We start from the raw sequence: 24,954 nt of genomic DNA, 5'->3' as shown, positions 1-24,954 counted from the left end.
TCAAAACTTTGTCCTAAAAAAACCCAGCTGGAGAACATGCACAACTTTGAGGACAATCATATCACAAGTGTTAAGACGGAGAGGTCACACAGTCTAATCAATACATTTAAACCTGCATGTTGACTGATTTCAACTGATTTGTTGTAGTGTCTTCTCTTATAATCACCATTTTTTGGAGAATGCATTCTCTAAAAGCTACAAATAGATATAGCATTAGCAAGTGCTCCTCACATTGTTTTGGAATGGTTGCGTTTGTTTTTTCTTGACTCCAGGGTAACCCTGGACCTCCAGGGGCTCCAGGGCCCCCTGGGAAAAATGGCCCCAAAGGGATCAGGGGAGATACAGGTCCAGCCGGTCGCGAAGGAGAGGCAGGTCTTCAGGGAGAACCAGGATCCTCGGGCGAAAGGGGAGAATCTGGAGCTGACGGACCTCCTGTGAGTAATTGATTTTTGCGGAATGTTTGCTTTCGTTTTGCATTGTGCGTTTTTCATTGCGTTGTGTTTTTCACAATGCACAGATAATATCGTACCAACAGAATAATCACATGGTATTTGAGTTCCATAATAAAATCAATATGTTGAGCAAAATGTTAAAAAAGACTGAATTCAGTCAAAAAAAGCTTCTTCTTTTTTTCTTTTTTTAATGAAATGACCCATGTTATTTAATACCCCCATTAAGCTTTGCTAACTCACCCATTATATACTTAGTTTGAGTGTTTCCTCCTCTTCACCCTCTCCTATTTTCCTTATTGTTCATTCCCTTGAAGTTTGTACCACTTTCAGTTATATGAGCCTCACCCTTGTAAATAACAAATGACATAAATATATTCATGTTTAGGGGATCTGTATTGTAAAATACAATACTTGTGTTAATCATTCAGTCAGTTGCCTCACGTAAACCACATTACAACAACAACATGCATTTTAAGGCCATGTTCCCTGCTAGAGCGGGGGTTAGCCTTGCGGCCCCCATGACAATCTTCTCCATTTTGCCCTATTTTCTGCATCTCTCCTTGTTAACCCCCTTGCCCGCATTTCTTCTTCCACCATCTTTAGCCAAGTCTTTCTCGGTCTTCCCCGTCCTCTACTTCCTTCTACATTAACTTCCATCACTCTTCTCAATCAGTCACTTTCATCCTTCCTCAACACATGACCAAACCATCTCAACCTGTTCCTCTTTCACAGCATCCATCACAGGCTCTATTCCCATCACATAAACCACATTGATTGACAAAAACCAAACTCCTTTTCTTCTCCATATAACATCTGTAACAGACGTTTTCTACAAAGTTCTTTCACAACAACTTAAACCTTTAAACGAAATAATCATCCTAATAGCCTGGTGTTGGCTTAAGATCTTATGGTCTCGAATTTGAGCCCTTGTTGTGCCATTAAATAACAGCAGGTGGGTTGACTCAGCCTGTCATCCTTTTGAGGTTGGCAAAATGCGTACCAGCTTACTGGTAACAGGGGGGTACTGCATCATTGGCACAGCCGCGCTTCCAGAAAATGATGCAACCAGCAGATTTAGTTAATTTGCAATCTAATCCATATTTGTATCTTAACATCATGAATCCTGTAGGGAGAGGCAACAAAGGTTCATCAAATAAATTAAATGTGGTGCTAGACTTCAGGAGGATGGGGTGAAAATGCCAAGTTAAAATCCCATGATATCTATGTATTTATCCATTTTTTTAACGGCATAGCCCATAGGGCAAAGCCGTCTAGAACAGTGTTTGTCCGTCCGTATGTCCCCTCAAACGTATACCAATCAGAGCTGAGGATCTGGTCACATGACAGGGTGATGTGATTACGTCTGATATAATTACGGCGGTACGGCAGCTGACTCCGCACTCTGCCATTTTGATTCCTATGCTGAACATATCGTCGAATCTGTCATATATCACAATCGCCATGCTCTACCTTTTACGTTTTTCATTCAGTGTGAAACACAAACAAACCGATTGTTAAAATGACCATAAAATATTGAAAGCATAGACGTTACGGGTCTTCCAACAAAACGGTACAGCAAAACGGCCTAAGGCCTATGCCTTAGGCTTCATGCCTCACCTTCGGACCGCTTCGGACAAATTAAGCCTCGGTTTCTTAATAGAGTGTGCGTCGTTTCAGTCGTATCGTTTTAATAATAATAATAATAATAATAATATAGTAAATATAACCATAACACTTTAATCCCAATGTCGTGAATGGAAAGTTAATGGATTGAAGCGGTGTATGGTTCATGAATCAATGATAAACGGTGTAATCGCAGAAGTAAGGAATTAGCCTTGGTTATTTATCGTAATATAATTTTCCTAATAATGATAACGTAATGTTAATATTATAGTAAATGTAATTGTAACACTAATCCCTTCGTAGTGACTGCAAAGTTACTAGAGTATAAAGTATATCTTCTATATATTAAAGTAGCGGCAGTTTTGTGTGACAGTACGTCTATGTTCAACTAAAGTATCGAACAAGCCTGGCTACGCCGCTGTTAGACTTTTGGTCTTGTTTTAATTCACGTTAAAATACACTGATGTCTACTCATGTCCTTGTACTCCTACATACAGTTCCTTCAGAAAGTATTCACACCCCTTGACTTTTTCCCATTTTTTATGTTACAGCCTGTATTTAAAATGGATTAAATTGAGATTTTTTTGTCACTGATCTACACATAACACCCCATATTGTCAAATGTGGAATTTTTTTTTCGACAATTTACAACATAATAAAAAATGAAATACAGAAATATCTAATTTAAATAAGATTGTGGGTTGGCTTCATAATGTCTGATGATATGACAGAAAAGCTCCACTTGACAGTCTCAGTACAAGTCGCTTTGACCCTGACTTCCAAGAGGGCTGAAAAACATTGTATTTATGCACTCTGTATCAATTGGGGTCAAATGGTCCTAAAGAACAAGCACAACCTCCTTAATGTGGTGTTTTGTCCAGAAAGGTGTTCACAATGGCCTGAAAATAGATACCAAATGAGAAATATCGCAAGAATTGCTCTACCTTCCTGACTGCCTGAATCTATGGCTATCCTGCATCATCCGCCAGGAAATGTGTATCCTTGAAGATTCTACTGTTCAATTTCAGAACCTCTCCAAATGGCGAGTCCACAATGTTTGTTATTTCTGAAGTTCAATTAGTCAGAGACAGACAGATCCACAAGGCATTTCCATGGATCACCACCCCATAGGATGAATGTGCAGTCACATGGGTGCAAAAGTGTACATCGATGTTCATCTTAGACAATTATCTCGAACTCTGCAATAATCCTCATTTGCAAGTACAACTAGAAAATTCAATGCTAATGCATGCTATATTGTGTCAGCTGTCATCTAAAAATGAAAGCTAAGAAGCACTATTACAGAAAGGTAATGGTAGTTTGATACAAATACTTTTTGTGGCAAGAAGATAAAGTATATCCTAACTACAATTTACGGACCGGTGTGTGTTTGTTTGTCTTTGTGAGTGTTTGTTTGTTTGCAGCGCTATTCCTCCTACTCGTGGGGCGGCTTAGCCCAAATATTCAAAAGAATTGTGCATTTTGTGAAACAAGCACCAAATTTGGCACAAATGTACATTAATATGTTGCGAACATTTTCAGATATTGGGCCACTTGAAATTCCGTAATTTTTTTTCTTCAGATTTTTTCAAATTTCGTAATTTCAAATTTTTTGGGTGACACCGTCACAATTTCGGTCTTCGAGGCCGGCCGATAGGCAAAGTGTGACCGGAAGGGACGAGGTTCTCCTGACCACGTGGCCCTCGATCTGGGAAGCGAGAGGCGTTCCATTAGTGGACGCGCCCCTCACGCCCGACTTTTGGGCGGCCCCGGCAGGCCGTTTGTTTTGACGTTCCGTGACAGGCCCCGCACCCCCACCTCCGGGCCGACCGGAAGCTTGTGCTGAGTACATCATACCTGAACAACTCAGTGAGGCAGAACACAGCAGTGCACACCAGGGTGACCCCTTCAGTGCATAAACCAATTAACCTGTCCACTGCAGGGCATATAGAAATGAAGTTATTTTCTGCATATAATAATAATATAAGTTCAGTTCTATATAACAATTTCTGTTATCACCACTACCACTACAACTACCACTACTACAAGCTTTGTCTGGAATTTTGTGGACTAACAGACAAACAGACATACAGACAAGCTGGGATCAAAACATTACCTCCTTCCACCATTGAGTGTAGAGGTAAACATCATGGAAATTATATCATGCCCTAGATTTAATTCATGCTTACCCGTGTATTTGCTTCACTGGTTCACAAGGTCTTTTGCATACATGTAATTCAGACTCTCGTCTTCATTGCTGACCACACAATGTTCGCAACATATTAATGTACATTTGTGCCAAATTTGGTGCTTGTATCACAAAATGCACAATTCTTTTGAATATTTGGGCTAAGCCGCCCCACTATATCGGCCGGCCTCGAAGACCGAAATTGTGACGGTGTCACCCGAAAAATTTGAAATTACGAAATTTGAAAAAATTTGAAAAAAAAAATTACGGAATTTCAAGTGGCCCAATATCTGAAAATGTTCGCAACATATTAATGTACATTTGTGCCAAATTTGGTGCTTGTATCACAAAATGCACAACAGGTTTGCTATGCTGCTACACTATACAGTTCTGGACCGATCACATCCAGACTTGCTACAAAGAATCAGCATGACCCCAATTAGTGTATCGGGGTGTTTTATCTTTCCTGGTGGTTTTGAGGAGGAGGAGGGGTGGTGGGACGACGCAAATTCTCTATGTAAATGTGTATCGTGTAGCGCCGCCCCCAGGTGGGAGAGGGTCCCCACCCTTTACAGTACAGTTTTCCTGTCCCCACATTTTCCAGTGCAGTGAAGTGTTTTGAATTTTGCAGTGAGAGGTATTTTGAATTGCACGTTTGAATAAGGATAATAACACAACCCCCCTGGTATGGGAACTGGAGCTTCGAGTTAAAATACTACAGCAATACCAGACAGGTAATGAAAGGTATAATCTGATAAAATAAAATTATAGAAAAAGTTGATTTGTAAAAATGAAACCAAGGAATAGACAAGTCAGAAAAAATGCTTTCCAGATGAACCAATGATGGATGGCAATGTTCTCAAGAGTCAGCCAGCGTAAAATATGTTAAAAGAGACTTGTAGAGAGTTGTAAGATTTAAAAAAGTATTTAGTGAAATCGGCTTCAATTAAAAAAAACTTGTCACCTCACACCTATCTAAGTACTAAGTTGTACTTGAAGCCTGGTGCATGTACAGTCAATAATATCAAATACTATCATCTATCCTTCCGCCAACCACCCACCCTTACTCGTAAGTACTGGTAATATTGAGCTGATTGGCAGCCCGAGTGACGAAATCTTTACTGTGTTGCCCATATGAGCATGGGTTTATTTGCATGGCTGATCAGCAGGAATTTCCACTCCCTATGACAAAGGGGGGATCATTCCAGGATTGGTTCTTAGCTGTGGAAAGATTCATGACTTGTGATAAACACCCATGTTTTCTTTTTAAGAGCGTGGCCTCCACCACCACAAATAGCAACAATGGTCAGTAAAACACTTTTGACCTTTGTCAGCATCATATATGATTACCTGACTTTTGGTACAACATTGAACTTTTTGTCATTATCTTTCATTTCTCTTTTTTTCCTGCATGAAGGGTGCAGTTGGTCCTCCAGGTGCTCAGGGGTTGTCTGGAAATCGTGGCATTGTTGGTCTACCTGGACAGCGTGGAGAAAGAGGTTTCCCTGGCCTTCCCGGACCAGCGGTGAGTTCCAGATCATGGATTTCTAAGCATGAGATTGGTTTATTTGATATACTGTTTTGAGACAACAGCAACTGCATTCATTTGTAAAGGATGTTTGAACCTTAATGCAAAACATTTTTTTAGCATCTCTATTACTTTATTGCAAATTCGACGTTTATCTACAAAAGTAGACAAAGAAGACGAATTTCTGCCTTTAGATCGTTATTCAAACCTTGTTAGGAAATCATTACTTGGCCTTTACCTATCTTTCAAGGCCAAAATGAAAGGTTTGTTTAATGATAGGTTAGCCCATCCAATGTTGTCCTGGAAAAAAATGTTGGCCTTTGTCTGACATAACAACACTGAATGTTTCATTGCTTATGTTGAGATTCTTGGGTGTTGACTTCAAGGACACATGCTATATAACAGGTTATTTCACAGGAGCAGGTTGCTTTGGCAACTAATCAGTGTTTAAGAACGAAGTTGGGTAAGCTTTGTAAAATTGATAGGAATTAAAGTTCGATTCTCAGCTCAATATCTGCAATAACTTAAACAAATGATATCTGGTGAGGAATAAATGTGATATGGTGTTGCTTTTTGAATGTAGATACCAATGAATGAGGCAATTAAAAGAGGCTTATCAAACAATGAATCATACAAAAGTTTTCCCAATGGATAAAAAATTTTAGCCCCGGAAGACGTAGAACTTGACCAGACGTAGAACCGTTTATGTTCTAAACATGAATTACAAAATTGGACGTGTTCATAAAAGCAAGTACCGATAAGAAATAAGAAAGATCAAAGGTTTATATTAAGAACTAGCCGAAAGCACCTGGCGTTGCCCGGGTTATTTTGAATGAATTTACTACTCTAATTCAGCTTTTACTCACGGCCGTAGAAGATTGACGACTATAATTCAGCTCAGCTATTAATTGCGAAATGGGCCTAGCTCGGCCGAGGTGGGCCTCGACCGGCCTCGCCACCTAGCCTATAACCTTCCCGGGGCCCGTCCCGACATTTTTGGTTCTTTTTAAATGCATTTACAACTATAATTCAGCTTTTACTCGTGGCCGTAGAAGATTGACTACTATAATTCAGCTCAGCTTTTAATTGCGAAACGGGCCTAGCTCGGCCGAGGTGGGCCTCGACCGGCCTCGCCACCGAGCCTATAACCTTCCCGGGGCCCGTCCCGACATTTTTTGTATTAGAGGTTTTCTCCTATCTTTCACCGTTCAGGAGATTAGCTTGCGCAGACAAACAAACAAAAACTTTCTTTTATAATATACAGAGAAGAGAAGAGAGAAGAGAAGAGAAGATCAAAGATTTTCAACAACACAAACTCTTGTGTTCCATGTGGTTACACAACCTGTCTTTAACCCAAATATGGGAAAGTTGGACTTTCGAGTAATTTACTTATTGTTGTTAGAGAAGTGGTACTATTCTTGGACACCGATGTCATTGTAGGAATCTGTTGATTTCCCACAACCCCCCTTTTTTTAATTTAATTTAAAAAAAAGATTTGTTCCTTTTAGAGCCTGGTACACTTCCGGGCCCAATACTGCTAAAATATTGTTAGCTGTGATGATAAAATGATTTGCTCTGAAGCCAAACATCATCCACACCTGAACTATCTGCCTGGCTTCTTGAAGGGCTTCAATACTTTTGGAATTATTGTACTTAAATCAGTGTGTTCTTCTAAAATCTTTGACTAAATAACATCATCTCACCCGTTGTCCAATATGATGGAAAGACCATTGACCAGACGTATATTTGTTTTGAAACACCTCACTCGATCATGTGCTGTTTGTCTGTTGCTCTTCAGGGAAAGCCAGGAAAGCAAGGTACACCTGGTGTGTCTGGAGAACGAGGCCCACCAGGACCAGTTGGGCCACCTGGTTTGACTGGACCAACTGGTGAATCTGGCCGAGAGGTGAGCAAGCTTTGAACCTGCACACATGGCATATCACCAAAGAAAACGATATTTTATCATTACTTCTCATTGCCATTATTGGTTTTTTAATCCAAAAATTAAAACCTTTACTTATTATTATTTGGTCTTTTCGATTGTTTTTTTTAGGGCAGCCCAGGGGCAGATGGCGCACCTGGTCGTGATGGCTCAACTGGCCCTAAGGTGAGTTTATCCTCAAACGTTCAATTTTACCAGTGATTATTTTTATTCAATATTCATTGTGTCGGTGCTAGATCTTTCAACAAAGTTTTCTTTTCTAGAGGGTGTGAAGCAACTTATTTGATTTTCTTGCCCCAGATTTCTTGAGAGATGTTATCCATTACAGTAGCAGACCACAAGCATTGTTGCTCTAGCAAAGTTTCCGTCTGTGGGATAAAATGTGGTCAACCATTTTGCTTCATTCTTGATCTAAAGGAATCTTTTACTACCTTAGATTGGTGACTCGAATCAGTATCCACCATGAAACCCAAATTGGAAATATTGACTAATGATTCACTCATTGTACAATGAATTATTAATTAATTCAGTTTTCTGTGCACATTTTTCTTTCACCTTCATTTTGCAGGGTGCACGTGGAGAGACAGGTCCAGCCGGACAAGCAGGCCCACATGGCCCACCAGGAATAACTGGCCCAGTTGGCCCAGTTGGAAAGGCCGGTGATCGTGGTGAGACGGTAAGGATCAGCTGAGTCTAGATCTGTTATTGTGATGTTTGTGATGATGGTTCTTTGTTTTACATTAAACTATTTTCTTTTTGAAGACCTAATATTAATGGTGGAAACATTTCCTATCCCTCCAGGGTCCACAAGGCCCCATGGGACCTTCAGGACCTGCAGGAGCCAGAGGCATGCCTGTAAGTTTCATTTTCATTATTCACATAGTTGCAAACAATAGGTGGTTAATTTTATGATGAACAAAGGATCAGAAAGAACCTACATTAGTTTTTAAAGAAAAGAGGCACATAAAGTTATTTTAAATTATTTGTGTCCAAATTCTAAGCTTACAGAATAACTCGAAAACAAAACAGAAGAGAACAACAGCTAGAATACAGTGGAAGGTGGGAAAACGTACTAACAACAATGTAAAGGGACACAGTTGGAGGAAGAATGGGTGAGAGTGAGTAAGGGCGTGGGGGTGTGGAGAGAGAACACGATGGTGAACAAGCTGAATACAACCTCAAGCACAACAAGAAGGGAGCTGAAAGAAGACGATGGAAAAACCAGGAGGAAAGACTCGGTGACGTAATGGTTAGAGCAAATGTCTGCCCTACCTCTACATGTGAAGCAGACCAGGTAAATCAGGCAGAGCATCACCTTCTGGAGGATTCTTTGTGAGAAAGCTGAGGCTTCAATGACAATTTAATAGGAATATGGTAATTATTTTGAGCCAAGGTTCGCGAAAATTGAAATAGCGACTTTCCTTAACACTGACAGACTTCAGCAGGATCTAAAGATAGATCTTTGAAATACCAATCCATCCAATTCAGTGGCCTAACTGCCATGTCGTTGTTGTTTATTTATGTTTTTTAGGGTCCTCAAGGAGCAAGAGGAGAGAAGGGAGAAACTGGAGATTCTGGCGAACGTGGATTGAAAGGTCATCGAGGTTTCACTGGCCTACAAGGTCTTCCAGGTCCACCAGTAAGTTGCTATTTTAAATAAGAAGCTTCTGTGAGAAGAACTTTGCAAGTCTTTGCCATATAATTTCAGAAACGAATGCTTTAACTCAGTTTCCTCTGAGCATGCTTTGGACTAGGCTTCAAAATTGATTTTTTGGGGGGGGTATTTCATTTGCATTCTAGGGTCCAACTGGTGATAATGGACCTTCTGGTTCTGAGGGCCCATCAGGACCGCGGGTGAGTCTGCGCATTTTGCACGAAACATTGAAAGTGTTCTGGTGAAAACATTATCACATGCAAGAACTTCAAGAGAGAATATATCAGGATCTTGAAAGTCAAAAAGGTCTTGAAATTACCTTTTTGAACCCTGTCCGTATTACCTTAGATTTTTGACTTAAAACGATCTTATCGTAAATCCGACCAATCATGAGCATAGGTGGTGTTTCATCGTCAACAATATCTACTGGTTGCGCTGTCAATTTGGCAATCCATTACATCCCCATGTCTGTCAGATAATGAGAGGTGTGTGTGTGTGGTGTGTGGTGTGGTGTGGTGTGGTGTGGTGTGGTGTACTGGCATTTACTATTAAAAGGATGCCATTTATCACGTGCTTTTAATATCTGTCATTATTCAATAAATTATACTCAATACGTAGTTATTCATTACAGATTATACTGTAATTGTTGAGAGGTCTTCAGGAAAACAAAAAGTATAATGGAAAGAGAGTTATTGATGTAATGAAAATAGATGGTGGATAAGGGAACATACTGAGATCGGCAAGTGGGTACAGAATGAAAATGATGATAGAAAAGAGCAATAGAGAGCAGAAGAAAACAGATGGGAAGCACATGCAGGCCACATATTACCTGTTTTAATAACATGAACAAGTATCACAACAGTGCATACATGAATATGTATGAACACAGCAACTTGTTTTACAATGTTTCGATGAACCGTGACAACAGGCAGACACAATTCATCTGCTTCGTATAATTGTTTTTGGAGGAGTGAGATGTGCATATCAAAATGCATTGAACTGCAAACTGAACGATCCTTGTAATTACACAGAGACTTTACAGTAAACTGAACACTTACAGTAAACCAAACTACAAAACGTGTTTATTTCTGTGTTAGGGTTCTCCTGGACCAACCGGGCCTCCAGGAAAGGATGGCCATAATGGAATTTCTGGTCCCATTGGTCCACCAGGGCCACGTGGTCGCACAGGAGACATAGGCCCATCTGTGAGTATCTCACTAGCTTTATTCCATGATAACATCACCTTGTAATAAGAGCTGTTTGCCACTGGATCAGATTTTATGTTATGGTGGATTTTGAATCGAGCTTTCCTGGACTATTTTGATTGGATTCACATTTCTTCTTTTCTGCCCTTTTTCTTTTCCAGGGTCCTTCTGGTCCCCCAGGCCAGCCAGGACCTCCTGGTCCACCAGGCCCTGGAATTGACCTGTCAGCCATTGCAGGTGCACACACAGAGAAGGCTCCTGACCCAATGAGGTACTTCCGATCAGACCAGGCTACTCAGGAACTCAGGCAGCACAATGCAGAGGTGGATGCCACACTAAAGACCTTGAGTAACCAGATTGAAAGCATCCGCAATCCAGAAGGCAGTAGAAAGAACCCTGTCCGTAATTGTCGTGACCTCAAAATGACCCATCCCAGCTGGAAGAGCGGTGAGTTTAAACCAACAATTCACTCGGCAAAACGGAAGTTGTACTCTAACCCTAGTTAAGCAAAAGTTAATATTCTGAGTAAAACATGTAGAATCAAAAGTTCTGAAAACTTTTGGACTTTATTTCCTGAAATAATGTCCAATTATTGTGGCCAATTCTTCATACAACTTGTTTTTTTCTATTGTAGCAGAATATCATGCTCCAACCTTGACTTCTTTACCTGACCCGTTTTCCTCCTCACAACCACCTTTCACCTCAAAGGAGACTTCTGGATTGACCCTAACCAGGGCTGCACACTTGATGCCATCAAGGTATTCTGCAATATGGAATCTGGTGAGACGTGTGTGTACCCAACGCAGTCCAGCCTGCCACGCAAACAGGCATGGAAAGAAAATGATGGCAAGAAACACAAGCACGTCTGGTTCGGAGAGCACATGAGTGGTGGAATTCATGTGAGTGTGATGTAATAAGTTAATGTTGCCCTTTTTGTATGTAATTAACTCGAACTAAGTAAGAAGGCATGGACGCTTTAATTATTTCAGTGTATTATAAGACACCTTTGGAAGATGTGTATGCTTGTAATACATACATACTTACCAGTGTTTTTTTCTTCGCGAATACAGTTTGATTACGGAGACGAGAGCCTGTTACCTAACACCGCAGCAATCCAGATTACCTTCTTACGGCTCCTTTCCACCGAGGCTTCGCAAAACATCACATACCATTGCAAAAACAGCATTGCGTACATGGATGCGGAGAGAGGGAACCTCAAAAAGGCTCTGATAATGCAGGGCTCTAATGATGTGGAAATCCTCGCGGAAGGGAACCACCGCTTTACATACAAGGCACTCGAGGATGGGTGCACGGTACGGCTTGGAGCTTGTTGTTGAAGGACATTTGATATTTTGTTGACTATCTGTATATTTAGTTTAAAATCCAGCATTTGAGCTTTGTCATGTTGCTAGCCTTCAATGGAATGTAAGTGTCAATTAGCCCACTGTAATGTAAGTGTCAATTTCTAGTCATTTACTCGAAATTACTAGACTATAAAAGAGCTTCAGCAATTCAAGTATTGTTAATTAAAGTAATAAAAATATTTAGTTTTGATTTTGGATCATGTGCTTCACAAAGTACGGTTTGATATCTTATTTTGCATCTTTTGTTTTCCTTTGCTCCACAGAGGCACACCGGCAATTGGGAGAAGACAGTGCTTGAATACCACACCAAGAAGACCTCATATTTGCCGATTGTTGATGTGGCGATTATGGACATTGGTGGCCCAGACCAAGAGTTTAGCTTGGACATTGGTCCAGTCTGCTTCGTTTGAACCAGACACCCTCCCATCTCCCCCCTGCCCCCCCCCTCCCACTTGACATTTTTCCCATTGCTTTCGAAGAGGTCCTCAAAATTTCCTCATGTTCACCTACCCATTCTTGTGCATGGTGTCGTCTCGATTTTCCTCGCCACTCAACATCTCCTCGCGTGCACGCCTCGACCATTTGGAGAACACAGCAATGCACTCAGCATCGCTTTATTGACATTCGTTCATCGTTTTGTACTGCCCTTTCTCTCTGCCTCGTTATTTTCCATATTTTCAATGGAAAAAAGTATCGGCAGCATGCAGGAAGTTTCATGAAAGGAAAATATCTGGAAGATATGAAGGGTGAATATGGATGAACAGAAGCAGAGATTGCGGCTCATAAGTATGAATGTTGGCCTGAAAAGATTGGTTGTGGACTGTTGTTTTTTTTGGTTTTTTTTACTTCACCTAGACTCCCAAAGTGGCCAAAAGGCTATGTGAGGGCAATCATTGAAAAGGTTCTATCATACAGTGTATGAATTATGAAGGTAAAAATGAAGATTTTTTTTGTCACCAACATACTTTTAGAAACAATGTGCAAGTGAACTGAAGGTTATAGCCTCAGGCCACCTCGTGTAGATCTCCATAAAGATCTGTAACATCCGATTAAAGGTGCTATGTAGTTTCTTTTTTAACTTAGGTTTTGGGAAAGTGTAGAGGACAAACTTGAAAATGTTTTGATTTTCAAATGCACGGTGCTGTGCATTTAAAAATGAGCCTTACTATGGTGGTCAGATGCAGTGGACTTTGAGACCTTGGGCCAAGCAATTAGAGCAATTAGTATCCACGTCATCTGTGGCACCCATGTGGCAGCAATGCTTAAGTCCACTTGTGTGTTGTTGTGTTTAATTTCCTCTTGTCTGGGCTCTCTGCCGTTTGCTTCTTGTAATTTAAGCTCATGAGAACTCGACCTCAAGACAGACTTTTGGGTGAGATGAAGCAGTGTGTACTATTTTGTATAATATAGATCCTGTGCCATGGAACTCACTGCTGTTTCTAGCCAGACGCGTTGTCTAAATCCCATATTAGAATACTGCAAATTTAAATGAACTCGACTTTCCCCCTTGCTGTTGTGTTAAACTCCTCAAAATTTAGCTTGAGAATAAATTTCAGGCTATTTCTCCATTGGATGGCTGTAGTCTGTGTTTTTGATTAAATGTTGTTTTTTGGTTAACTTTCCTTTGTTTAAGCCCCATTTTTCCTTCACAAATCCCTTGTACAAGAACACATGGTGTTGCGGACAGTGACCCCTGGGAAAGGCAGCGCACATCAATTAATTTTAACAAAACGGTTGTTGAGAATTAAATATTGGTTTGAAATCCATTCAATAAAACTTTTATTTCCTTTCGTTAACATCTTTAGGTAACAAGGACAAGATTCAAGTTGTTTTTCCACCCAATATGAATTATACGAATTCAATTGATTGCAAATCTCACGACTAAATTGTTTTTCTATTTTCCACTTGAATTTGAAAATGTATCATTTGTGAAACAGCTATACAGAATGTTAATTTGTTTCATTTATCATCAGAAATGTAAAATAGTTTTCATATATATTTTGTTTTCCTTTTAAAATAATAATGACAAAGAAAACCAGACCAAAAGCTCTTCAATGCTTCCACCAAAGTCCACTCTTTGAATGTGCTTGAAGTCATCGGATCATGTTGTTCATGGATCCTGGAACAAAGAGAAACATGATTTATAGCAATGTCTCACAGTGTGACAAAGGTGATAAAAAAGCAATTCGGATTTGTTGTGAATTCAAAGCTCATGCATGTACACCACCGGTCAAAAGTTTTAGAACACCTCAATTTTTCCAGTTTTTATTGAAATTTAAGCAATTCAAGTCCAGTGAATAACCTCAAATGGTACAAAGGTAAGCAGTAAACTGCTTCAGGTTAAAAAAAAAGTTGAGGTTAGCAAAACCAGGAAAATAATGTAAGTTGCACAGTTATATTGTAAAAAAAAAAGGCCTTCTGCAGGGAACAAGTAATGGTAAGTAAATTAAGCCTTGAAAGTTGATGCAAACAATTCCGACAGGTGTCCCAACCTCTGCTGATTACTTGATTACAAACCCCCTGTCTGTATAAAAGCAGTATTGGAACAGACTGTTGTGACACCCTCTGAAGCATTATTTGGACAATATTGCACTGCAGGAAGTAGTATATTGGAAACTGGAGGAAACTCTGACAGGAAGAGGTCTGGCAGACCCAAAGCCACAACAGAATCAGAAGACTTTCTGAGAGTCAACAGCTTGCGTGATAGGCAAGCAACAGGACAACAGCTTCAAGCACAGCTTAACACTGGTCGAAGTAAGCAAGTCTCAGTTTCAACTGTGAAGAGAAGACTTTGAGCTGCAGGTTTGACAGGTCGAGTGGCAGTAAGAAAGCCATTGCTAAGATGGCAAAATAAGAAAAAGAGGCTTGCCTGGGCCATGAAGCACCGTCAGTGGAAGACTGAAGACTGGAAGAAGGTATTATGGACCGATGAATCAAGATTTGAAATCTGGTTCATCACGCAGGGTTTTTGTACGCCATCGAGCAGGCGAAGGGATGGTTCCTCAGTGTATGACACCAACTGTCAAACATGGAGGAGGAAGCGTGATGGTCTGGGGCTCTTTTGCTGGATCCAGAATCAGCAACTTGCAGAGTGACTGGCACCCTCAACCAAAAGGGCTACCACAGCATTTTGCAGCGCCATGCAATACCCTCTGGTATATGCCGAGTTGGTCAGGGGTTCATCCTACAGCAAGATGACCCTAAACACACCTCCAGGCTATGTCAAAACTACCTTCGAGGAAAAGAACAAGACGGTAGGCTTCAAATCATGGAATGGCCAGCACAGTCTCCAGACTTAAACCCCATCGAGCTGGTTTGGGATGAACTGGACAGAAAGGTGAAAGCAAAGCAACCTACAAGTGCAACACATTTGTGGAAACTGCTGCAGCAGCGTTGGGAAGAACTTCCCGAACAATATTTGATTTCCATTGTAGAAAGAATGCCACGAGTGTGTTTGGCGGTTATATCTGCAAAAGGTGGCTACTTTGCTGAGTCAAAAATTTTAAATACAATTTTGTTAAACAAAATGATTCTATGATTTCTTTTTTATCTCCAATTGTTTATTTGTTCTATGCTTAATTTCAGAGTACATTGAGACATTAAACTGTGTAAATTTCAATAAAAACTGGAAAAATTGAGGTGTTCTAAAACTTTTGACCGGTAGTGTACTTCTGGTCTTCTTTTGTATAACAATTCAAAATAATTTGCAGTGTTACCAAATTAAAACCTCAACGAATGACAGCTGTAAATAGAGGTTTTTCGCAAATGGGATGTACTCCACTCACCTCAATCAACCATCAAGCATGGGTTTGAATCTCACCCCCAGCTATAAACTGTCAACCTGGTGTCGCACAGGCAGGGTGAGGCATAAATGTGTGCGCCGTCCCTCAGTGGACGTTAAACCGGGCAACCCGTCTGCCATGATTCGTTTATGGACCTTAATCATCTCATATTGTCCTTCGTGAAGAGTAGGTGAGCTATCGCACACTAAATTATTGCTCTAACCACAACTGGCAAAACTCCAAATTCCTGCTTTAACCTACAGTGGGCACTACGTCAGCAGCACAACCATACTCACAGCAATTATGCAATGAGCAGTCACAGGCTGCAAAATAAATTAATTGAAAAAAAATAGATGTTCAGATCTGATCTGATGTTCGCCATCTATTAAAATGAAACTTATGTGCTGGTGAAATTATCATGACTAGCAATATGCTGGCTGGGGTGCCATTGCCTTCCCAGAAGAGGTCTATTCCAGAAAACTTGGATTTGGCCACAGAATTGGCACACAATGGCCTTCTCCTTTGGAAAGGCACAATGATATTGTGATTAGTCAGTGTTATATGAGTGTTAACATAGCTTAACATCACGTCCATAATGATGATCGACATCTATGCTACAATGCCCTGCTTAATAAGAAGCACCAGCACAGTTTGAAATTCTATCAGAAATTGAACCCAGACATGGGATTTCAAAATTAGAGAATGCTCATTCTAAGCAGTCATCTTATCATTTGCTTTTTTATATACAAATTCAAGGCTCGTGGAAGAGTTAGAGCACAGAACGGATCTGGATGCAACAGAAAAAAGAACAGAAGAAAGAGAAGTGGGAAACACCAACAGCATGGTTGAGGGACAAATAGAGCGAAACTTGAACAAAGGAGATATGAGGAGTATGGGGGGTGCACGTGGTGGACAAGATGGATACAAAAGCAACTTCTCCGGAAGGAAAAATTGGAAATATATGGAAGAGCGGGCTTGGAGCGGGGGCTGAAATGATCATGTAGGACCAGGGTTGTGAACTTTCATGGTAGTGAACAATTGTCTTGAAGGCCTGGAGGGAATTAATGAGATTTAAGAGAATGTGTAAGTTGGGTTCACTCATGAGGGAGGGGATGAGAGTAACTAATGAGTGGAGGTTAAGCATCGATTCTGGAATTTGAGAGTTTCACGAGAAAGGGGTTGCTGGTGGACCGCATGCATCTTGCAGAAACAAGGGAGTGGAGTGGGTGAGGCGTGAAAAGAGGGTGAGGGGAGACGACGACAAAGCACACAAATAGCAAAAGGATGCACAACCTGAAAGTAGGTGGTAGAAGACAGAGAGACCTCCAACCTGTCAGCGATGGAAACATGATTGGCCCATAGGCTCAGCTTAATTGCATGAGATTCCAATGTTCTTCAAGGCCTTGGTTTCCACGGCATCAATCTGGGCAAGGTTTGAGGCAGGAGCACCAGTCCAGAGGGTAGAGCAGTACACCATTCAGCTGTGGATGAAGGCCTTATGGATAAGTGTTTAGGTGTGCCAAGGAAGGACTTTATATGATGGAGAATGCCCATTCATGACTGTCTTTGGAGGCCAACTTAGAAATATGGTTTGCCCAAGGAAAATCATGGCTATTAGTGAGACCCAGGAGTTTGAATGACTGAACTTCCTTAAGAGAATTATTAAGAAAGTAGATGGGAGGGTTCACCAGACGTTTCTTTCGGAGAGAGATAGTGAGTGGGAGATTTGTCTGGATTGAAAGACATATTCCATTTATTTGACCAGCTTGTGATTATATCAAGGTCAGAAGAGTGGGAAGAGGCTGCTCTGTTCCAATCTGAAGGATGAGGGATGTCACAACAGAGTATGTAGTGATCAGCAAAGAGATAAAGAGGATTTTTCAGAAAAGCATTTTTTCATCAAGATTGGAATAGGATGGGGGCCCAGAAGACTGCCTTGGCGGCACTCCAGCCTTGACAGGGAGATGAGATGAAAGGATTCCGTTGAGAGCCACATGTTGGCTGCAAGAGTAGAGGAAGTCAGTAACTCAAGAGTGGAGTTGGCCTTGGATGCCATAGGCAGAGAGTTTGGAGAGGAAGACGGGATGCCAGACTGTATCTGAAACCCAAGATATGTCGAGAGAGAAGGCCCTGATCGCAAGTCTGACATTGATGGTCTCCATCCATTGTTGGAAGAGTAGAAGCAGCATGTGCAAGGTGGAGTGACCTGGTCTGAATCCGAGTTAATGATCTGATATGAGGCCGTTGGTGAAAAGGAATGATTGTATTTCAACTGCATGGATGGATTTAATGACCTTGTTGATAATTGGAAGTAAGCTGAGAGGTCTGCACGTGAGGGGATTTGTTTTTGCACCTTCATATGTAATGTGGTGATGTTGGCTGACTTTCAAGCAAATGGGAGGTGATTGAGGACAAATTATAAGGTGGAAAGAGCAGAAATAGGATGTGCTAAAGTGGCCAAGCAGATTTTTAGGACACTTGAGCTGATGGTTAGGACATCAGGATTAGGACATCTGGTCCATTTGCAGAATTAGTCGATGGTTGACAAACTTCTTCACTTTCTCAGGTGCAAAAGACAGAGTCCAGGAGCAGTTGGGTACGATTGAGTCAAGTGGGTACAAAAAGCGAGGGGGTTGTGGACACCGAATTTGGAAGTAAACAGAATTAAGGCATTCACACTTCTCACAAGCGGAGTTTGCTGTGTATTGTCGTTTGAAGTGAGGAAATGGATGGAGCATACTTGATTGGTCTGAGAAGGGTAGGATAACTAAAGATTAGATAGAATTGACCTTTACATATGAGAGAGCAGGTTTTTGTGAAAGAATTCCCACACTGAGTTAATGTCAGTGGCGGTAGATATGGGAGACCAGGCCTGAAGTGAGATGGCAATCCCTGCCAATCTGCTTGAGTGAACTGCCAGACTCGCCAGTGCGAGGAGGCTCTTTGAGAATAGCCAGAGATGTTGACTCTCACAAGCATATTGTAACGATTTTGAGAAGTGTGTAACGAATTTGAGAAGTGTAACGGTTTTTGAGAAGTGTAACAATTTTGGAGGAAGTGTAACGAATGTGAAAAACGTTACAATGTGAACGTTACAAAAGTACGGTAACACCCTGTTAATGTAAATAATGGTCGCAGTCGGCGTCCTAGTTAATTGCATGAAACTTACACGCAGGTCACGATATATCTTTTAAATAGTGTATTTCCTTATTCCATGTAGGCTAAATATGTGTTTTCCAACTAGATTGACTTTGCATTGTATCAAACAAAACTAGAACGGGCACTCGGTAGAGCGCATACCTTCGCCGCAGCTACTGTTCTGTACTTGGCATGGGAGTGTAGGGAACAGAACAACAAAAATACGATTTTGACCTTTTCGTGACCTTGACCTTGACCTTTGACCCGATTGCTCCCAAAATCTAATCAAATGTGTCCCGTATAATAACCAATCATCCCACCAAATTTCATGCAATTCGGTTGAATACTTTTTGAGTTATGCTAATAACATACACACACACACACACACAGACATACAAATAAATACACAGCGATCAAAACATAACCTTCCGCTTTTGCGAAGGTAATAAGCGTAGGCCCTTGCAATTTCCCCAAAACCTCCCTTCCAATTGCCTTCCGCATTTTGGGCAGTTTTCTTCAAACCACCATTGGCCACGAGGTAGGGTGGGGAAGAAAGGCGTGTCTCCACCTCGTCATTAGAGGGAAGGAGTGAACCAGCCCTACCAGCCAATCAACACCGCGGTGAGCGACCCGGTAGGCGTGCCCTCGGAGCCGGCGGCTTGATTTCGCCCGAGATGACTTGGAGATGACCCTGGGAGAGGAGCAAAGAGGCTGCACCAAAAGGAGCGGTGAGATGCGAAACGCTCCAAGCCAAAGAGGAGAGGTACTCGTCAAGGAAACCAGCTTTGGAGAGACGCGCTGAAAGGAGGGAGACGGCCCCACCCCAAGAAAAGGAGCAGGTGTGCCGAACCAGCGCGTGACGTCTACCGCAGTGGAGACACGACGGAGGGTTTCCCGCCAAAACCGCGAGGAATTGCGAACTGCGGCCTCCCGACCTTGCCTCCCTCTCAAGCAATCCATCTCAAGCCTTACCTGCCTGCATATATCCCCTGTGTAAGTGTGAACGTCCTGTCCTACTCATTGTCTTGGGGTTAAGTAAGAATGAATAGTGTAAGTTAACGATTCGCTGTGTTACTGCTTCTTCCATCCATTGCTTGTGTGTGTATAATAAAATCTGTTCTTCCTCCGTATTCTTCTTCTTCTTCTTTTTCATTCTCTTTCGGTCGCTTTAGAGATTTCCCGATTGAATATCTGTGGGGCGATCTGGTCAACGTCGGGTGGAATCGGGTTTTAATCGGGGAGTAACTGTTCGGACGCGGTTAAATACACCACCGCTCGGTCAATATAACATCTAAAAGCCGCGTCTGTAACATTTGGTGTCAGGAGTGGGATTCGGACCTGGGACTAAATTTGTTAGGCCCAAATTTTGGAACACCAATTGTACCAATAGGGTAACAATTGGTGTTGGGAAGTAGAATTCGATCCGGAGCGCGTTTCACGCGCTCGAAATTATAACGGCGAAATTTGATTTTGTTTTACGGAAATATAAAACCCGAATTTTGAGATCGCGCCATGGACAATCAAGGCGATCGGATGTCGGTGGGAGAGATAGACAGGGTGGAATCGACCCAGGACCTCGGGGAAATGTATGTGGAGGAAAGGGAGGAGGAGAACATTGGCAATGTGGTTGAGGGGGTATCAGACGCGCAAAGTGGCGTCCTCGCACACGTGGGTGTAGCGGCACCAAATTTTGCCGCGCCCGCGACCGTAGCAGCGCCGTTGATGGATTTGAACCTTTTTTTAATACAAATGAAGGCCCATATGGACAAGAGTAATGAAGAAATGGAAAACAGAATGAGGAGGGCAATGTCAATGAGGGACGAAGCGAGGGCTCGGAGTGAGCAATTGGGGGTAATGGGAAACCAAATGGGAGTAATGAGGGACGAAAGGAGGGCTAACAGTGAGGGATGGGGAAACCAAATTGAAGCAATAACCAACAGAATGGGTGACCGCATGCAAAAATGTGGGGAGACCATGGATCGCATGGTGGGCGAAAGGGTCCCAGGGGTGCACAAGGAAGTAACGCGGGTCGAGAAGCGCCGGTTGAGCGAAGCGGAGGAAAGCACGGGTACAATGACGGGGGTAGAAATCGCGACACGGGGTTTGGAAAAGCCGGCGACCGCTGAGGTAGAGGAGGGTGTTTTATTAAAGCCAACGGTCGCCGAGGTTAATAAAGAAAAAGCAGTAGCGGGAATTAAAATTGAAGAGATGACGGAGGTAGCCCGGGAATTGCAGGGAGAAATGGATTATGTACAAAGTCCCTGCTCACATCACGATGCTGTGCTTAACCCGAATGGAAGTTTGCAGGTTCGCGTGGAGAAAAGGATCCCCCAGGTGAGTCGTGCTGTATATTGTGCGGGTAGATTTTGCAGGAGGATGTTTAGCGACAAAAGAATTTTCGCGCGCTTGGGATCGAGGAAGCACCCGGGCGTTGGTGAAGGGTCCCGTGTGAGTGGAAATGGCACGCGTGTGAGGAAAAAGTGTGCGTCGGCGAGTGGGTGTGTTATAAAGTGTGGGAGTGAAACCGAGTGCGAGCGAGAATGCACGTCGGGGTGTACGGAGTGTGACACGAATAGTGAGTTGGTGATGGCGCAGGTGCGAGAGGGCACATCGGAGCGCGAGTGTGAAACCGAGTGCGAGCGAGAATGCACGTCGGGGTGTACGGAGTGTGACACGAATAGTGAGTTGGTGATGGCGCAGGTGCGAGAGGGCACATCGGAGCGCGAGTGTGAAACCGAGTGCGAGCGAGAATGCACGTCGGGGTGTACGGAGTGTGACACGAATAGTGAGTTGGTGATGGCGCAGGTGCGAGAGGGCACATCGGAGCGCGAGTGTGAAACCGAGTGCGAGCGAGAATGCACGTCGGGGTGTACGAAGTGTGACACGGAGAGTAAGGTGGTGGTGGAACGTGTGCGAGGAAGCACACCTGAGTTGGTCATGGCGCGGGTGTGGGAGAGCCCATGTGAGCGCGTTAGTGGGTGGATGCAAGAGTGCACGCCCATGGTGAGTGTTACGGAGGACGTAACGGAGGAGAGGTGTGGACCGAAGTGTGCGCGAGAGGTGTGGTGTGTAACAGGGAGAGCGTTGGTGGAATGTACGGACGGCGTTGGAACGCCAGGTTTTGTGAGGGTGAAAGGGGTAGCGTATGCTTGTGAACATGCAAGTAAAGCATCAACGGTAATCGGGGTAGTGGTTAGGGCGACGGATAGCCGATGCGAGCACTCGGGGCGCGGTGTGATTTGTTGGATGCAGGGCCCGGCGCGGATCGATGCTGCGTCGCTTCTCTTCGAAGCGTCGTTGCCGATTCGGGCTTGGCCCCGCCCCGCACGGTCGAGTCCGGGCTTTGTCGGGCGAGGCGACCGGTCCGGTTCAAGGGCGAGTGGGAGGAGGCGGAACGGTGCCCCCTCGTGGGGACGGGGTTCCGACCGGGGGAGATTGAGCCATCGGGCCCGGGACCGCAAGGTGCCGCGCCGAGATGGTGCGTGGAGCCTCGGTCCAACCAAACCACCTCCCTTGAACCGAAAGCCGGACGGATTCAACCTGCAGGCAACCAAACCACCCGAATTCATTGCTCGGCTTTACGAAGCCGAGTTTAATGATGTCATGACGCACCGAGGCTAGGATATAGCGGACTGTGATGATGGTGATCGTGATAGTGATAGTGTTTTGATCCGAAATTTAGAAAAGTGAATAGAATTGGCAGTAAATGGAAAATTTTTGAATTGGTTGGAATTTGGACGAACAAAATTGATAGTGGAGAGACCCCCGATGTGGTGGGATGGCAAATCCACCATCCCTCACAGAGTGGGGGCAAATGCGCAATAGCTTATGGGGTGTATGGCAGTGAAAACTAGCCCGGGTGGGTTAGGATATTGGTAGGGATCTAGCGAAGATGACATTAGGTAACGTTAAGTTTAGTTAGTGACTGATACCTGTAGTGGGGACGCAGGTAGATTAGTGTGGATTATAATGACGTGGGAGCGCAATAGTTTAAAGGGACGACTGGGAAGCGCAAGTTTCAGAGGGGAGTAGTTAGCTGAGATGATGCCGTGTGTGTGAGGATTGAACAGGTGAGAATGAACAGGTGTGATTGCACAGGTGTGCAACTGAACAGGTGTGTGGAGCAGTGTATGAGGGAGTAGTGGTGATTGCGTGTTGTGTTGACCAAATGGTCCAGGAAGAAAGGAGGGTGCAGGTGGCACCAGGTGTGAGGGCACAGGTGTGCAACAACAGGTGTATGTGGCTGTGTGGAATAAATGGTAGTGTGGAATATCTGGAGTATTGGAATGGATGGTCGTGGAGTGAGAATGGTGGAAATTGTGGAGTGGAGTGGATGGTGCGAAGGTGTGAATGGGGGAAGAGTGGACCCCCATCATGGATACCCGGGGCGGGTAGTGTAAGTGTTAGGTAGAGGGTACAGGTAAATTGTGGTTGGATATTGGCATCTGTGGTGCGGGTGGCAGAATGGTATGTGGATGGGTGCATTAGTGTTGTGGAAATGGCTGGGCGTGTAGCCTGTTAGTGTGTGTAGTTGTTTGGGCGCTCCACCACTGTAAGGATGTCGGCCAGGTGAGGCCGCAGGTGGGCTCTGGGAGCCGGTAGTAGTTGTTGTGGATGGGGCCCGAGGATCCGGAGGACGGACCCGGGTAACCCAGTGCCAGAGGGCACCATGGGGTGACAGAGCCAGGAGAGGGGCTGTCCCCAGTTAGTTAGGTTAGGGTGAGGAGCTAGGTAAGCTCGGGTGGCAACTACAGTGGTGGAGGTGTGCAGGTGGGTAGACCTGTTGGGAGAGCTAGACGTCGCAGCCCAGAAATTGTGCGAGAGCACTGGGAGATGAATCGGGGGAGTGAGACCCCAAATTGAGAGGCACCACAGTTTGGTCAATGGGAATTGGTTTTTAGAACCCATAGGGTAAGTTGGCCAATGGATTGGCAGGGAGAGACCCCGGGTAGTGTAAGTGTGTTAAAGTCATTTAGAGGATAGTTAGGATGAAGGATCTCCTCGCACCATCTGCATCCACTCACCTGAGGTGACAGGTACTCCACACCATGCCATGTTTTGATTATTTTTTATGATGCAAATGTTTGGATTGTGAGACGCATCATGACGTGGGTGTGACATTGTGCGTAATTCCATCTCTCCCTCCTTATGAGGATTGATGATGAATTGGTGATGGCAAATTTTGAAGTAAAGGGATTGTGGAGACGAATTTGGTATAGGGGAAATATGGGGAAGACGTGACGGTAGTGACGAATTTGTAAATGGGTAGATTTTTGTACATATGGGGTAAGGGTAGGGTAGGTGACAGGGGGGGTGACGTACGGTAGGGACGAGCTTTCTCACTTCGCCCTCCGTACGCATTTCGCCTTGCATTGCCTTATTGACGTGTACCCTTGTGACCTTACCCCTCGCTCAATTGTCTTTCTTTTGTCTCCCACATGACCTGTGCGCCATTGGGTGCCGATGGGGGCGTGCGTGAGGTGGCCATTGTGCGCCCGAGATTCCCAGAACCAGCATGCATTGCGTTGATGTACCACTGTATGGACCGCTGTTCTGCAGCCAAGTACCACTTGATGGACCCCAGGTTCTGGGGCAGGGCACCTCTGTTGGAGACCGGCCATAGTGGCCAGGGAATCTTGCTTGCGGACCTCGGTAAGGTGGCACCTATGCCAAACAGGTGGACCACCCTTAGTTGGCCCCTGAGGCCCTAAATAAAAATGGACACAAGTTGTGCTTTTTATTATGTCCAAATAGGCCGCATGAAGCCAGAAGACGTCGGGAAGAACATCGGCCCAGCAGAGAAAGAGAAGACCACCACCAGTTGTTTTGTTGTGTTTATTATGAACCATGGTGACTGCGCACCGGATGGTGCTTTTGGGTGCTTTGTGGTGCTTTGTGGTGTTTGGTGCTTTTGGGTGCTTTGGTGGTACTGGTACTGGTGCATCGATGCAATGCGTGCTGTCTCCTCCCTCCCAACAGGAATTTCTTTCTCTTGTTCCCTAAAAAAAACAAAAAAAAAAAACACAGGTCCTGGGTTGCGTTGTAAATAAGAAATCACGTCATTGTAAATAATGCTCC

The 24,954-nt window shown here is 43.6% G+C and overlaps 2 protein-coding genes across 2 annotated transcripts in view; one reads left to right on the top strand and one right to left on the bottom strand.

The window, feature by feature from the left end:
- LOC137436919 (uncharacterized) overlaps window positions 1-13,169 on the top strand; it is a 114,731-nt gene extending 101,562 nt beyond the window's left edge. The window contains exons 39-51 of the mRNA XM_068131154.2: window positions 273-434; window positions 5,681-5,788; window positions 7,590-7,697; window positions 7,845-7,898; window positions 8,302-8,409; window positions 8,535-8,588; window positions 9,265-9,372; window positions 9,534-9,587; window positions 10,485-10,592; window positions 10,754-11,039; window positions 11,301-11,491; window positions 11,663-11,905; window positions 12,220-13,169. Coding sequence (XP_067987255.2) covers window positions 273-434; window positions 5,681-5,788; window positions 7,590-7,697; window positions 7,845-7,898; window positions 8,302-8,409; window positions 8,535-8,588; window positions 9,265-9,372; window positions 9,534-9,587; window positions 10,485-10,592; window positions 10,754-11,039; window positions 11,301-11,491; window positions 11,663-11,905; window positions 12,220-12,366 — 1,731 coding nt within the window. The 3' untranslated portion in view covers window positions 12,367-13,169. The remainder of the gene's footprint in view (window positions 1-272; window positions 435-5,680; window positions 5,789-7,589; window positions 7,698-7,844; window positions 7,899-8,301; window positions 8,410-8,534; window positions 8,589-9,264; window positions 9,373-9,533; window positions 9,588-10,484; window positions 10,593-10,753; window positions 11,040-11,300; window positions 11,492-11,662; window positions 11,906-12,219) is intronic.
- A 142-nt stretch (window positions 13,170-13,311) lies between these two features.
- Window positions 13,312-24,954, bottom strand: part of LOC137436934 (epsilon-sarcoglycan) — a 122,585-nt gene continuing 110,942 nt past the window's right edge. The window contains exon 11 of the mRNA XM_068131176.2: window positions 13,312-14,075. The gene's annotated coding sequence lies outside the window, so the exon portion shown is untranslated. The remainder of the gene's footprint in view (window positions 14,076-24,954) is intronic.

The sequence above is a fragment of the Myxine glutinosa genome, chromosome 1 (genome assembly GCF_964187855.1).
Source record: "Myxine glutinosa chromosome 1, kmMyxGlut1.1, whole genome shotgun sequence".
NCBI lineage: Eukaryota > Metazoa > Chordata > Myxini > Myxiniformes > Myxinidae > Myxine > Myxine glutinosa.
Note: the sequence above shows the minus strand (reverse complement) of the source record. Positions and strands in the feature narration are given on the sequence as shown.